Source organism: Mustelus asterias, chromosome 17 (genome assembly GCF_964213995.1).
Source record: "Mustelus asterias chromosome 17, sMusAst1.hap1.1, whole genome shotgun sequence".
Classification (NCBI taxonomy): Eukaryota; Metazoa; Chordata; class Chondrichthyes; order Carcharhiniformes; family Triakidae; genus Mustelus; species Mustelus asterias.
The window spans coordinates 11,475,271-11,488,761 of NC_135817.1; the positions used below are offsets into that span (position 1 = coordinate 11,475,271).

Genomic DNA, 13,491 nt, shown 5'->3' on the forward strand with positions numbered 1-13,491 from the left:
GTAACACTCAGTGTGTCTCACTGTGTGATTCTCAGCACTGTGTAACGGTCAGTGTGTGTCACTGTGATTCTCAGCACTGTAACAGTCAGTGTCTCATTGTGTGATTCTCAGCACTGTGTAACGGTCAGTGTGTCTCACTGTGATTCTCAGCACTGTATAATGGTCAGTGTGTCTCACTGTGATTCTCAGCACTGTGTAACAGTCAGTGTGTCTCACTGTGTGATTCTCAGCACTGTGTAACGGTCAGTGTGTCTCACTGTGTGATTCTCAGCACTGTGTAACAGTCAGTGTGTCTCACTGTGTTCTCAAGTTCTGGGACACATTGAGAGTGTGGATATTGTTGGGACTGGACTGATTGGGAGAGTGCTGTTCGTCTCATAGGATATTGGCGTGTCTGGCAAATACAACATCTATTGTCCTTGTAATGAGGCGCTGAACGTCCGTGCTTCATGTGTTGCAGGTGCTTCCATAGTCCAGTTTTTGGGGGACCGGAGTGGCCAGAGCGTGGTGGTTGGAGGGGGGTATGGGTTGGAATCCGAGTTCCTACATTTGGTGGAGTGTTGTGATTGAACGGGTTTGTTGTTCCAAGTGGGAACTGTGTTTTGCTTGGAGGGAATCTTCCAGGTTGTAGTCTCCATGTGCCTTGTGCCCTTGTCCCTCTGGCTGGTGGAGCTTGTGGGTCTCGAAGATGTTGTGGAAGCAACCTTTGCGAGTTTTTGCAATGCATCTTGCATATTGCACGCACTGCTACCATAGTGGCTCACTTGTCAATCAATCAATCAATCAGACTGCTCTGTCCTGGATGGCATCGAGCTTCTTGAATTATTGGAGCTGTATTCATCCAGACAAGTGGAGAGTCTTTTCACCCTGCTGACTTGAGCTGTGTAGATGATGGACAGGCATTGGGGAGTCAGGAGGTGAGTTATTCACTGCAGGATTCCCTGTCTCTGATCTGCTCTTGTCGCGCTGTATTTATATGGCTGATTCCGTTCAGCTTCTGGTCAATGGTAACCCCCAGAATGTTGGTGGTGTCGGATTCAGTATTGCCACTGAACGTTTAGACTCTCCCTTGTTGGATATTGTCTGACACTTGTGTGGAGCCACTTACAAGATCATGCCTGAATGTTGGCCAGGTTTTATTCGCGTATGGGTACAAAATGCCTCCTGCTCCAGTTAGTTGTTTCATTGTTCACTAACACTCACAACTGGATCTGCAATGTTGGTTGTGAGATTACTTAGTTCTGTCGACCACACGCTACTTCTGCTGTTTGATGTTGTCCCGAATTTGTGAGTGTTTTGTCCACTCCTATAGTGTGCTGTCCTATACTTCCTCTACATTGCTCTTACAAGTAACATGTGTTACGACCTTCATTGAGAATATTTTCCGGCAAATTACTTTCGACCAAACAGTTATAAAAAAAAGCCAATGAAAATGAGCAAATATTTTATATCCAATTTTCCTGGTAAAAATTAGACTGAGTGGAAGTGATTTTGAGCCCACTCTCTCCCGTCTACGGGAATAGTGGCTCGTGCTCAACATCTGGAGAACACGATTTACACCGGCGAGTTTCTGAGTTCCGATCTTACCGGTCCCTCGCCAGTGGAGTAGCCTGAAACTCGCCGCGGGACTGCAGCAAGCTCATTTTAATACATTAATGGGTCATTAGCGAGCACTCTTTCTGGGATTCCCCCCCACTCTCAGTGGGTATTCAATGGCATGACGTCACGCCAGCACCATTTACAACAGCTCTACATAAGCGTGAATCAGGCGCCCTTCACACTCGTGGTGCTTGCATCATGCAGGGTTGGTCGGATTGGCCATGCTAAATTGACCCTCGTGTCAGGGAGATTTCAAAGGTGAGTGCCCAAGTAACCAGCACCCTCCATGGTGTACAGGGGGCACCGGAGAGGACTTGGGGACGCAGATAAATTTGGGCCAGGGTTGAGGGTCCCAGAATCACCATCTCAGGAAGTGGGGTCACCTGCAGACCTTACCTTCCCTTCATTTCAGGGCATCCCTTGCTCTAAAAGGGCTGTGTAGGCTGGAATGCAGGCTTCCCATGTCCTACTTCCTGGGTTCCTGTCACGGCTGAGGAACTTCCTTTCTTTCATGGGGTCTGGCAAGAGGGCGGCACTGCCATTCTCACACGCCACATGGATGAGGCGCCGAGTGAGCATGGTGGTTCCCCCTAGCTCGGTAATCGAGGCTGGAGGTTTGTCACTCACAGGAGGGCTGTGTCAGATGGGTCGGAGATGCCCAGGGTCCCCTGGCTGCAGGGCTCCGGGCTGTACTCCTGCCAATCCTTTTTTCTTCGGGTTCTTGGGGGCCCTGTGTTCCTCCATAAGATGGAGGGGCAGTTGGAATGAGATTCAGAAGTCCCGCCATCCTCTGGCACTGACACTGGTGGATTCCCACCAGTGCCTGCACCATGCAGGCACCATGGTGCAGACATCTCCTGCCATGGAGTGCACGCCCTGCTCTAAGGTCTTTACTGTGGATGCCAACCTCGCAGTGTTGGCCTCAGTGCGCTGCAGTGACGGCATAATCTCCTCGTAAGGAAGCTGATGGGAGTCCTCCAATTGGCCTTGCACTGTGAGGAGGGATGCTGTCATCCCTTCCTGATTTGTGATTCAGCCTTTGCAGCTGCAGCAGTTGTGGGACGACTGGACCCAGGGCCACATCATTAGCAAGAGTTTCAGCAGAGTCCTGGGCTCCGGCATCCCTCTGAGTACCGGTTCCCTGGTACGTCCCTGCCTCCGCCTGCTGTGGATCTTCAGGCGTGAGATGCTCACCAGTGAGTGACCCAGAAGCCTGTCTACTTAGTTAACCCACTGAGGTCTGAGTATCTGCATGGGTTCTGGTGCTGGGTGCGGGCGGCAGCTGTGACACCTCTTCAACGGTGGGGTTGGAGATGCCTCCTCTGAACTGCTGGAATACAGTGTGGCCCAGGGTGCACAAGGATAGTCTGGCCTGTTCTGCTGGCCACCCTGCTGGAGAAGGGAGATGGCATCAGTGCATTACGGGAGAGACGGAGGGAACACTGATTACCACTTGAGACTGTAGGAATGACAGCATATTTGTTGAGGATTCTCATGTTTCTTTGCTGTCTCCACTTCACAAGCAGCGCAGGCAGGCTCTTCCTCTTCCCCAGCCAGCTCGAGGGCTCACTCCTCAAAACACATGTAAGAGTTCTCAGCTTGGGCGTGACTCCAGCTGGCTGCACCCACTCACGCCTATTGTGGTTCAGTTTGTCCTGCAGTGACACAGAGAAGAAGAGTATAGGCGGGAGCGTTGACATTAAGATGGTGATGAGGTGTGGCAGGCATGGGACTTGGCTGGGAGCTGACGTGTGAGGAGCATAGCAGCTATTGGGGGGAACATGGTGAGTGTGGGAGGGAGGGGGAACCTGGTGTTGGCAACCCCCAAGGTGGCTGAGTAAGAGAAGTGGTTGGGGGTGGGTGAGGTGAGCCAGGGGGTCCAGTGGGAGAGTGGGAATGATCCACTTACCTTGGCTGAGTGAAGATCATTCATTTTCTTTTGACACTGTTGTGCTGTCTTCTTCTGGAATGCACTGGCACTCACAAGGGCTGCCACTGCATAATAGGCAGAGATGGTGACCCTGCTGGAAGGCCTTCCCCTGGGGGTAGAGTGTATCCCGTCTCTGCTCCACTCCATCCAGCATCCTGATGAGGACTCCCTCTGTAAAGTGTGTTACTGCCTTCCTGGCTGCCATCCTCTGCAGTCGTTGTGGAACAAGTGCCTGGGAGTTGTTTACCTGGAGCTCCCCAGTGCGTTCAGCGGTTAAGTTGTTGTAAGGTAGGTGAATTAGAGGGAAGCCGCCACTGAAACGATGTGAAACTCATGGGCATGAAGATTATCCCTAATGAGGTATACGATTCGGTCCAAAACATACCGGCGCCATTGGCGGGAAACACTCCGTCTTTCACGCCAAAACTAACACTCTTCCATCTTTGGTATGATTTTGCCCATTGAATTCTTCTTTTGAAAAGATGAGCTGCTTGCTCCCTTTGAGAATGTCTGCTCTTTATCAGCTGCAGTCAGTTAACATTGTGTCCTATTTAACTCTGGTCTATTTCAGGTGTGACAATAAGACCACAACCAAAAGAATTGAAGATCTCTTTCAACGTGTCAGATCCAAAATCCTGGAAGTGGTATGCCAACCGTCTTCAAGATTTCCTTTCCGGTAAGAGCAAGCGCACAGGATCAAATACATTGATAGAAAGAATTGGAACTTCAGATGGATTGAGCCCTTGGCCAATTTTAGGCCAAAGGGCTGACAGGATTTCCATTGTTAATGTGGATTCACGTTGCTCCTCTGGTAGACTTGCATATAAGCATACAAAGCCTATACACCCTGTACCCTAACCAAACCTATACATCCTGTACCCTAACCAAACCTATACATCCTGTACCGTAACCAAACCTATACATCCTGTACCCTAACCAAACCCATACATCCTGTACCCTAACCAAACCCATACATCCTGTACCCTAACCAAACCTATACATCCTGTACCCTAACCAAACCTATACATCCTGTACCGTAACCAAACCTATACATCCTGTACCCTAACCAAACCTATACACCCTGTACCCTAACCAAACCTATACATCCTGTACCCTAACCAAACCTATACATCCTATACCCTAACCAAACCTATACATCCTGTACCCTAACCAAACCCATACATCCTGTACCCTAACCAAACCTATACATCCTGTACCCTAACCAAGCCTATACATCCTGTACCCAAACCAAACCTAAACATCCTGTACCCTAACCAAGCCTATACATCCTGTACCGTAACCAAACCTATACATCCTGTACCCTAACCAAACCTATACATCCTGTACCCTAACCAAACCTATACATCCTGTACTCTCGCCAAACATATATATATATATCCCTGTACCTTCGCCAAACCTCTACATCCTGTATCCTTCCACTTTCTCTCTCCATGAATTACATTCCTAGTTGCATCTCAAAACCTAGACTATCATTATCATTCATTCATCCTTGCACTGCCAAACTAACCAATCATGTACTGGCCTCCGGACTAACCGATCATGTCCTGGCCTCCAGACTAACCAATCATGTCCTGGCCTCCAGACTAACTATTCTTTGCAGTTACGTACCACAATATAACCAGGACTTCTTCAGCTCTCTGTGAACTCTGGCAGATCCCAATCAAATAGCCCAAGGTCAGGTTCTGTTTTGGTTTCAGTGGTAGGACAGGGTTTGTTACATGCCATTCATCCATTGAATCTATCTACACTTCCCGCTGCCTCGGCAAAGCAGCCAGCATAATTAAGGACCCCATGCACCTCGGACATTCTCTTCCACCTTCTTCCTTTGGGAAAAGGATACAAAAGTCTGAGATCATGTACCAACCAACTCAAGAACAGCTTCTTCCCTGCTGCTGTCAGACTTTTGAATGGACTGACCTTGCATTAAGTTGATCTTTCTCTACACCCTAGCTATGACTGTAACACTACATTCTGTACTCTCTCATTTCCTTCTCTTTGAACAGTATGTTTTGTCTGTATAGCGCGCAAGAAACAATACTTTTCACTGTTTGTTAATACATGTGACAATAATAAATCAAATCAAATCAAATGTGTACACTTACCCTCTGAATATCTTAGCACATTAGTTAACCACCATGTCACCCTCCCTAGTCTGATTCCTCTCTTTTCCCCTCAGCCTATAACGAATCCGTGCAAGCCAAAACCAACCGCAACTGCACCAGTGGGAACTATACTTTCCAGGGAGGTCAAGGCCCTAATTCGAAATACTCTTGCCAGTTCATTCGGGAGATGCTGAAGAATTGCTCTGGGCTCGAAGATCCCACCTTTGGGTACAAGACTGGTCAACCCTGCGTCCTAATCCGAATGAATAGGGTATGTCTGATTGCAAAGAAAGAAAGTATCACCTTCCGTAGCCTCAGGACATCCAAAGCCAGTGATGTACTTTTTGAACTGTAGTCACTGTTGCAATGTAGGAAGCACAGCAGTCAGTTTGGCCACAGCAAGCTCCCAGATACAACCGTGAGCTAGACGGGCAGCACGATAGCACAGTGGTCAGCACTGCTGCCTCACAGTGCCAGGGACCCAGGTTCGATTCCCAGCTTGGGTCACTGTCTGTGCAGAGTCTGCACATTCTCCCCGTGTCTGCTTGGGTTTCCTCCGGTTGCTCCCGCAGTCCAAAGATGGGCGGGTTAGGTGCATTGGCCATGCTAAATTGCCCCTTCCAGGATATGTAAGTTAGAGAGATTAGCAGGGTAAATGTGTAGGGTTGCAGGGAGAGGGCCTGGGTGGGATTGTTGTTGGTGCAGACTCGATGGGCCAAATGGCTTCCTTCTGCACTGTAGGATTTCTATAAATGAGCAAGTCATTTGTTTTGGTGATGTTGGTTAAGGGCCAGGCCGCTGTTCTACTTGGAAATAGTGACATGGAATCTTTCACATCCATCCATTGGCCCTCAGGTTAATGTCTCAGCAAAAGGCAGCACTCCCTCAGTGCAGCACTGGCCTTTCAGCCTGGCCTCTGCTCTCTGGAGTGGAACTTGGTGCAGGATATCACTGAGTGGCTGCAGATCCTCTGAAGGGGGGGTGTGAACAGCCACTGGCCCATATCAGTACCAATGATATCGCTGGAAAAAGGGGATGAGATCCTTTGGCAGGGTTTAGGAAGGTAGGGGGAGAAATTTAGCAAGCAGGACCTCAAAGCGAGTAAATCTTCAGCTTAACCCCAGTATCAAATTTAAAATTAGGGTTTCTGTACAGACACAATAAGGTTCCCACACTCAACCCATCTGGTGGGAATATGATGTTATGGTGATAATGGAGACCTGTCTCAAAGAAGGACAGGAATAAATATTCCTGGATACAGGATGTTCAGGAAAGATAGGAAGGGAAGGGAAGGAGGAGGGATAGTATTTTTCAAGGAGAACATTGCAGTGCTGGAGAGAGTGGATGCCTAGAGGAGTCAAGGACAGAATCTATTTAGCTGGAGCTAAGGAACAAAAAGGTGCAATTACAGTATATTGCCCTGTGTCGTCTATAGACCACCGGCCAGGAGGAAAGATAGAGAAGAACAAACCTGCAAGGAATCTAAGGAGAGGTGCAAGAATTAAAAAATAATTATAATGGGGGACTTAATTATCTGAATTTATACTGAATAGTATAATTATCTTAATTATACTAGGGAAACAATGGTGTAAAGGGCAGAGAGGGGCAAGAGCTTGGCAGAAAGAATAGGGAGAAGCAATATAAATTAAAGGGTGCAACTCTAATGAAGGTGCAGGAACACCAGTTGCAAGGCAGGTTAAGAAAGCAGTTAATAAAGTTTACTGGATCCTGGGATTTATAAATAGGGACATGGAGTTCAAACATTTATAAAGCACTCATTCAGCCTCAACTGGAGTATTGGGCCCAGTTCTGGATACCACACTTTAGGAAAGGTGCGAAGGTGTTAGAGAGAGTGCAGAAAAGATTCACAAGAATGGTTACTGGGTTGAGGAACTTTAGTTATGAGGATAGTTTGAAGAAGTTGGGACTGTTCTCCTTGCAGAAGAGAAAGTTGAGAAGAGATTTGATCAAGGTGTTTAAAATCATCAGGGGGCTGCACAGAGTAGATAGAGAGAAACTGTTCCCTTTGGAAGGAATGAGATCGAGAGACAGCACAGATTTAAGACGATTGGTTATGGAAGCAGCGACGATATAAGGAAAAACACTTACACGTAGCAAGTGGTTAGGATCTGGAATGTACTGTCTGAGAGTGTGGTGGAGACAGATTCACACAGGAGTGGTTAGGATCTGGAATGCACTGTCTGAGAGTGTGATGGAGACAGATTAACACAGGAGTGGTTAGGATCTGGAATGCACTGTCTGAGAGTGATGTGGAGACATTCACACAGCAAGTGCTTAGGATCTGGAATGCACTGTCTGAGAGTGATGTGGAGACATTCACACAGCAAGTGCTTAGGATCTGGAATGCACTGTCTGAGAGTGTGGTGGAGACCGATTCACACAGCGAGTGGTTAGGATCTGAAATGTACTGTTTGACAGTGTGGTGGAGACAGATTCCCCCCAGAGTGGTTAGGATCTGGAATGTACTTTCTGTGAGTGTGGTGGAGGAAGATTCAGTTGTGGCTCTCAAAAGAGAGTTGGATTATTATCTGAAGAGGAAAGATTTGGAGACCCATAGAGAAAGAGAAGGAGGGGGGTGAAATAGGGTGCGCTGACCTATCAGAGAGCTGGCATGCACACAGTAGGCCAAATGGCCTCCTCCTGTGCTGTAACCATTCAATGATTCTTTGAACATAAGAGTGTGGAGTGCCACCAACAGAGCCTCAGCTGATAAATATCCAGATTAAATCACTGGAATATGCTCCATTTTACATAATCAATTATCTGAAACACATGAACAATGAAGTCCAACTAACCAACTTTTATTGGAATTTCAGATTATCAACTTCTTGCCTGGAGAAGGAACTATCCCAAATGTTACATGTGGTGTTCTGGTGAGTGTCAATGGACAGGGGGACCCTCTTCTGTTCAAGATTGTGGATTTGATGAGGCCGAAATCAATCAATCAATGAAAGTGTTTGTGTAACCCACCAGCAGTGAGAACAGGAAGTCACACTTGCCAATGTTCAAACACTTTTAGCTCGAATTCAATTCATAATAATTCATTCTTTCTGTTCCTTCTTCAAGGAAATCAGTAAGATTGGCAAAGCATGAGATTTCCTTTTGGGATCAATCTTACTTATTCAGTTTGTAGATATTTTTCAGTTACATCTTTTGAGTAAGGATTCCATTACCTTTTGTACCATTTGGGGTGACACGGTGGCACAGTGGTTAGCACTGCTGCCTCACTACGCCAGGGACCCGGCTTCAATTCTGGCCTTGGGTCACTGTCTGTGTGGAGTTTGCACATTCTCCCCGTGTCTGCGTGAGTTTCCTCCGGGTGCTCCGGTTTCCTCCCACAGTCCAAAGATGTGCGGGTAAGATGGATTGGCCATACTCAATTGCCCCTTAGGGGCACTAGCTAGGGTAAATACATGGGGTTATGGGGATAGGGCCTGGGTGGGTTGTGGTCGGTACAGACTCAATGGGCCGAATGGCCTCCTTATGCACTGTAGGGATTCTATTCTAACTCACAAGGACCTGTACGATATTGTGAACTTGGAATTGTAAATCGCCACAGGGACTTTATCTCTACAACAACGCCCATTCAGTGGTTAGTGAACTCAGTGCTGTAACTTTTCATAGGGCAGAGTTGTTGCAGAGCTAAAGTCCCTGTCAGTTTCCATTCTCTCAGCCCAATTAATCGGGGATTTTCTCCAGTTCAAGGCAATTGCTTCCCTACTAGTTTCTGTCATCCTCTTTCTCGGACTCATTTATAAGGAGCTTCAGGCAGTATCCTACAGTCATCGAGTCTTTTACGGCACAGAGGCAGATCATTCAGCCTATCGAATCCATGCTGGCTCTCCATAGACAAATCCAATCACACCCATTCCACCGTTCTAGCTCAGCAAGTGCCCATCTGGTTTCCTTTAAAAATCACCTATCAGCTCTGCCTCCATTACCCTCAGGCAGCGGGTTCCAGCTCATTAACCCTCGCTGTGTGAAAATGTCCTTCCTCACATCCTGCCTCCACCACATCTTTTGCCCAAAACCCTACAAACTGTGTCACCTTGTATCATCAGCCAGTGGGAGCAGCTTTTCTTTGTCTAATGTAAACCTGTCTTGATCTTGAACACCTCGATCAAATCTCCTCTCAATTTCCTTTGCTCCAAGGAGAACAACCCCAGGTTCGCCAAAATAATCTTGTAACCAATCTCTACTCACCGCCCCCCCCATCCCTGTAACCATTCTGGCACCCTGTCAAGGACACTCACATCCCTTCTGAAGTGTGGGGACCAGAACTGCTCGCAATACTTTAGTTGTGGCCTGGCCCAATCAGAATTTTAAAAACATTCTGTTAAGCTTTCTTTCTCTCATACTCTATGCCTCCACTTACGAAGCGAGTCCTATTCTTGTCAGTTGCTACTTCTGACTCCATCTTACTTTTATGGGCTTGTGTGATCAATTTACAACTCGGGACTTACATAGAACATAGAACATTACAGCGCAGTACAGGCCCTTCGGCCCTCGATGTTGCGCCGACCAGTGAAACCAATCTAAAGCCCCTCTAACCTACACTATTCCAATATCATCCATATGTTTATCCAAGGACCATTTAAATGCCCTTAATGTTGGCGAGTCCACTACTGCTGCAGGCAGGGCATTCCACGCCCTTACTACTCTCTGAGTAAAGAACCTACCTCTGACATCTGTCCTATATCTATCACCCCTCAATTTAAAGCTATGTCCCCTTGTGCTAGCTATCACCATCCGAGGAAAAAGGCTCTCACTATCCACCCTGTCTAATCCTCTAATCATCTTGTATGCCTCTATTAAATCACCTCTTAACCTTCTTCTCTCTAACGAAAACAACCTCAAGTCCCTCAGCCTTTCCTCATACGACCTTCCCACCATATCAGGCAACATCCTGGTAAATCTCCTCTGCACCCTTTCCAGTGCTTCCACATCCTTCCTATAATGCGGCGACCAGAACTGTACGCAATAATCCAAGTGCGGACACACCAGAGTTTTGTACAGCTGCAACATGACCTCATGGCTCCGAAACTCAATCCCTCTACCAATAAAAGCTAACACTCCATACACCTTCTTAACAACCCTATCAATCTGGGTGCCAACTTTCAGGGATCTATGCACATGGACACCTAGATCTCTCTGCTCAACCACACTGCCAAGTATCTTACCATTTGCCCAGTACTCTGTATTCCTGTTACTCCTTCCAAAGTGAATCACCTCAAACTTTTCCACATTGAACTCCATTTGCCACCTCTCAGCCCAGCTCTGCAGCTTATCTATGTCCCTCTGTAATCTGCAACAACCTTCCGCACTATCCACAACTCCACCAACTTTAGTGTCATCCGCAAATTTACTAACCCATCCTTCTACGCCCTCATCCAGGTCATTTATAAAAATGACAAACAGCAGTGGTCCCAAAACAGATCCTTGCGGTACACCACTAGTAACTGAACTCCAGGATGAACATTTCCCATCAACCACCACCCTCTGTCTTCTTACAGCTAGCCAATTTCTGATCCAAACCGCAAAATCACCCTCAATCCCATGCCTCTGTATCTTCTGCAATAGCTTACCGTGGGGAACCTTATCAAACGCTTTACTGAAATCCATTTACACCACATCAACTGCTTTACCCTCATCCACCTCTTTGGTCACCTTCTCAAAGAACTCAATAAGGTTTGTGAGGCACGACCTACCCTTCACAAAACCGTGCTGACTATCCCTAATCAAATTATTTCTTTCTAGATGATTATAAATCCTATCTCTTATAATCCTTTCCAAAACTTTGCCCACAACAGAAGTAAGGCTCACTGGTCTATAATTACCAGATTTGTCTCTACTCCCCTTCTTGAACAAGGGGACAACATTTGCTATCCTCCAGTCTTCTGACACTATTCCTGTAGACAATGACGACATAAAGATCAAAGCCAAATGCTCTGCAATCTCCTCCCTAGCCTCCCAGAGAATCCTAGGATAAATCCCATCCGGCCCAGGGGACTTATCTATTTTCACACTTTCCAGAATTGCTAACACCTCCTCCTTATTAACCTCAATCCCGTCTAGTCCAATAGCCTGTATCTCATATTCTCCTCGACAACATTGTCTTTTTCCTGCGTGAATACTGACGAAAAATATTCATTTAGCGCCTCTCCTATCTCTTCAGACTCCACGCACAACTTCCCACTACTGTCCTTGACTGGCCCTAATCTTACCCTAATCGTTCTTTTATTCCTGACATACCTATAGAAAGCTTTAGGGTTTTCCTTGATCCTACCTGCCAAAGACTTCTCATGTCCCCTCCTGGCTCTTCTTAACTCTCTCCTTAGGTCCTTCCTGGCTAACTTGTAACTCTCAAGTGCCCTAACTGAGCCTTCACGTCTCATCTTTACATAAGTCTCCTTCTTCCTCTTCACAAGAGATTCAATGTCTTTTGTAAACCACGGTTCCCTCGCTTGATCACTTCCTCCCTGCCTGACAGGTACATACTTATCAAGGACACGCAGTAGCTGTTCCTTGAACAAGCTCCACATTTCAATTGTGCCCATCCCCTGCAGTTTCCTTCCCCATCCCATGCATCCTAAATCTCGCCTAATCGCATCATAATTTCCTTTCCCCCAGCTATAACTCTTGCCCTTCAGTATATACCTATCCCTTTCCATCGCTAAAGTAAACGTAACCGAATTGTGGCCACTATCACCAAAGATTAATGGTCCCGGAATCATCAACACCAACCCCTACGAAAAATACGAAGGAAGAGTAATCTTTCACCTGGATATCAAAAAGTGAACATGAGCCTCAGGAGGAAGTTTGGTGATAGTGACCACAATTCGGTTACGTTTACTTTAGCGATGGAAAGGGATAGGTATATACCGAAGGGCAAGAGTTATAGCTGGTCACTATCTCCAAATCTAACACTTGGTCTGGTTCATTACCCAGTACCAAATCCAATGTGGCCTCACCTCTTGTTGGCCAATCTACATACTGTGTCAGGAAACCCTCCTGCTCACACTGGACAAAAACTGACTCCTCTGTGTGTCTTTTGACATATTGCTTATGTCAAAGGACACACAGGGGAATGACCAACCATTTATATGCTGATTGAACATATGTGAGTAAATGCAATGCCTCAAAGGAAATTCCCTTTCCAAATCATAATCATAATTCAGCGAAATGCCTGGAATGAAAAGTCATGTTAATCAAAGATTCCTGCTTTTAACAACAGCACGCCTACCCGGAAAATATTGGAAATCTGGCATTTTATCCTGAAAACGGCACCTTTGACCTGTCATATTTCCCTTACTACGGTAGACAGCCACAGGTATGGAGTCTCATTCTATTTAAGAAGGATTTTTCACATTTACTCTCCTTGGTCTATTGAATAGAACAATCCTTGTTTCTTTTTCTACAGCCAAACTACACCAATCCTTTAGTTGCGGTGAAGTTCTTGAGTCTGAAAAAGAACAAAGAACTTGAAATTGAGTGCAAGATTAATGGTCCCGGAATCATCAACACCAACCCCTACGAAAAATACGAAGGAAGAGTAATCTTTCACCTGGATATCAAAAAGTGAACATGAGCCTCAGGAGGAAGTTTCATGTGTTTTCTGTATATTTATATCATGAGCTGTGCTGCACAGAATGTAGACAAGGTTATAGATGATGTATTTTCGTGCAGTATGCCCTCATTTCTATCTATAGTTAAACATTCTTCAATATTATCTCTATCCTAATGAAAATGTACTACATATATATAAACATGCATGTGCCAAGTGTATATTAGAGTGATGAAAGATTTGGTACTATCTCT

The 13,491-nt window shown here is 46.2% G+C and overlaps 1 protein-coding gene across 1 annotated transcript in view; it reads left to right on the forward strand.

Moving 5' to 3' along the window:
* LOC144506250 (potassium-transporting ATPase subunit beta-like) overlaps positions 1 to 13,255 on the forward strand; it is an 81,961-nt gene extending 68,706 nt beyond the window's left edge. The window contains exons 3-7 of the mRNA XM_078232110.1: positions 4,101 to 4,205; positions 5,727 to 5,923; positions 8,490 to 8,540; positions 12,908 to 13,003; positions 13,094 to 13,255. Of these exons, the coding sequence (XP_078088236.1) occupies positions 4,101 to 4,205; positions 5,727 to 5,923; positions 8,490 to 8,540; positions 12,908 to 13,003; positions 13,094 to 13,255 (611 nt within the window). The remainder of the gene's footprint in view (positions 1 to 4,100; positions 4,206 to 5,726; positions 5,924 to 8,489; positions 8,541 to 12,907; positions 13,004 to 13,093) is intronic.
* The last annotated feature ends 236 nt before the right edge of the window (positions 13,256 to 13,491 follow it).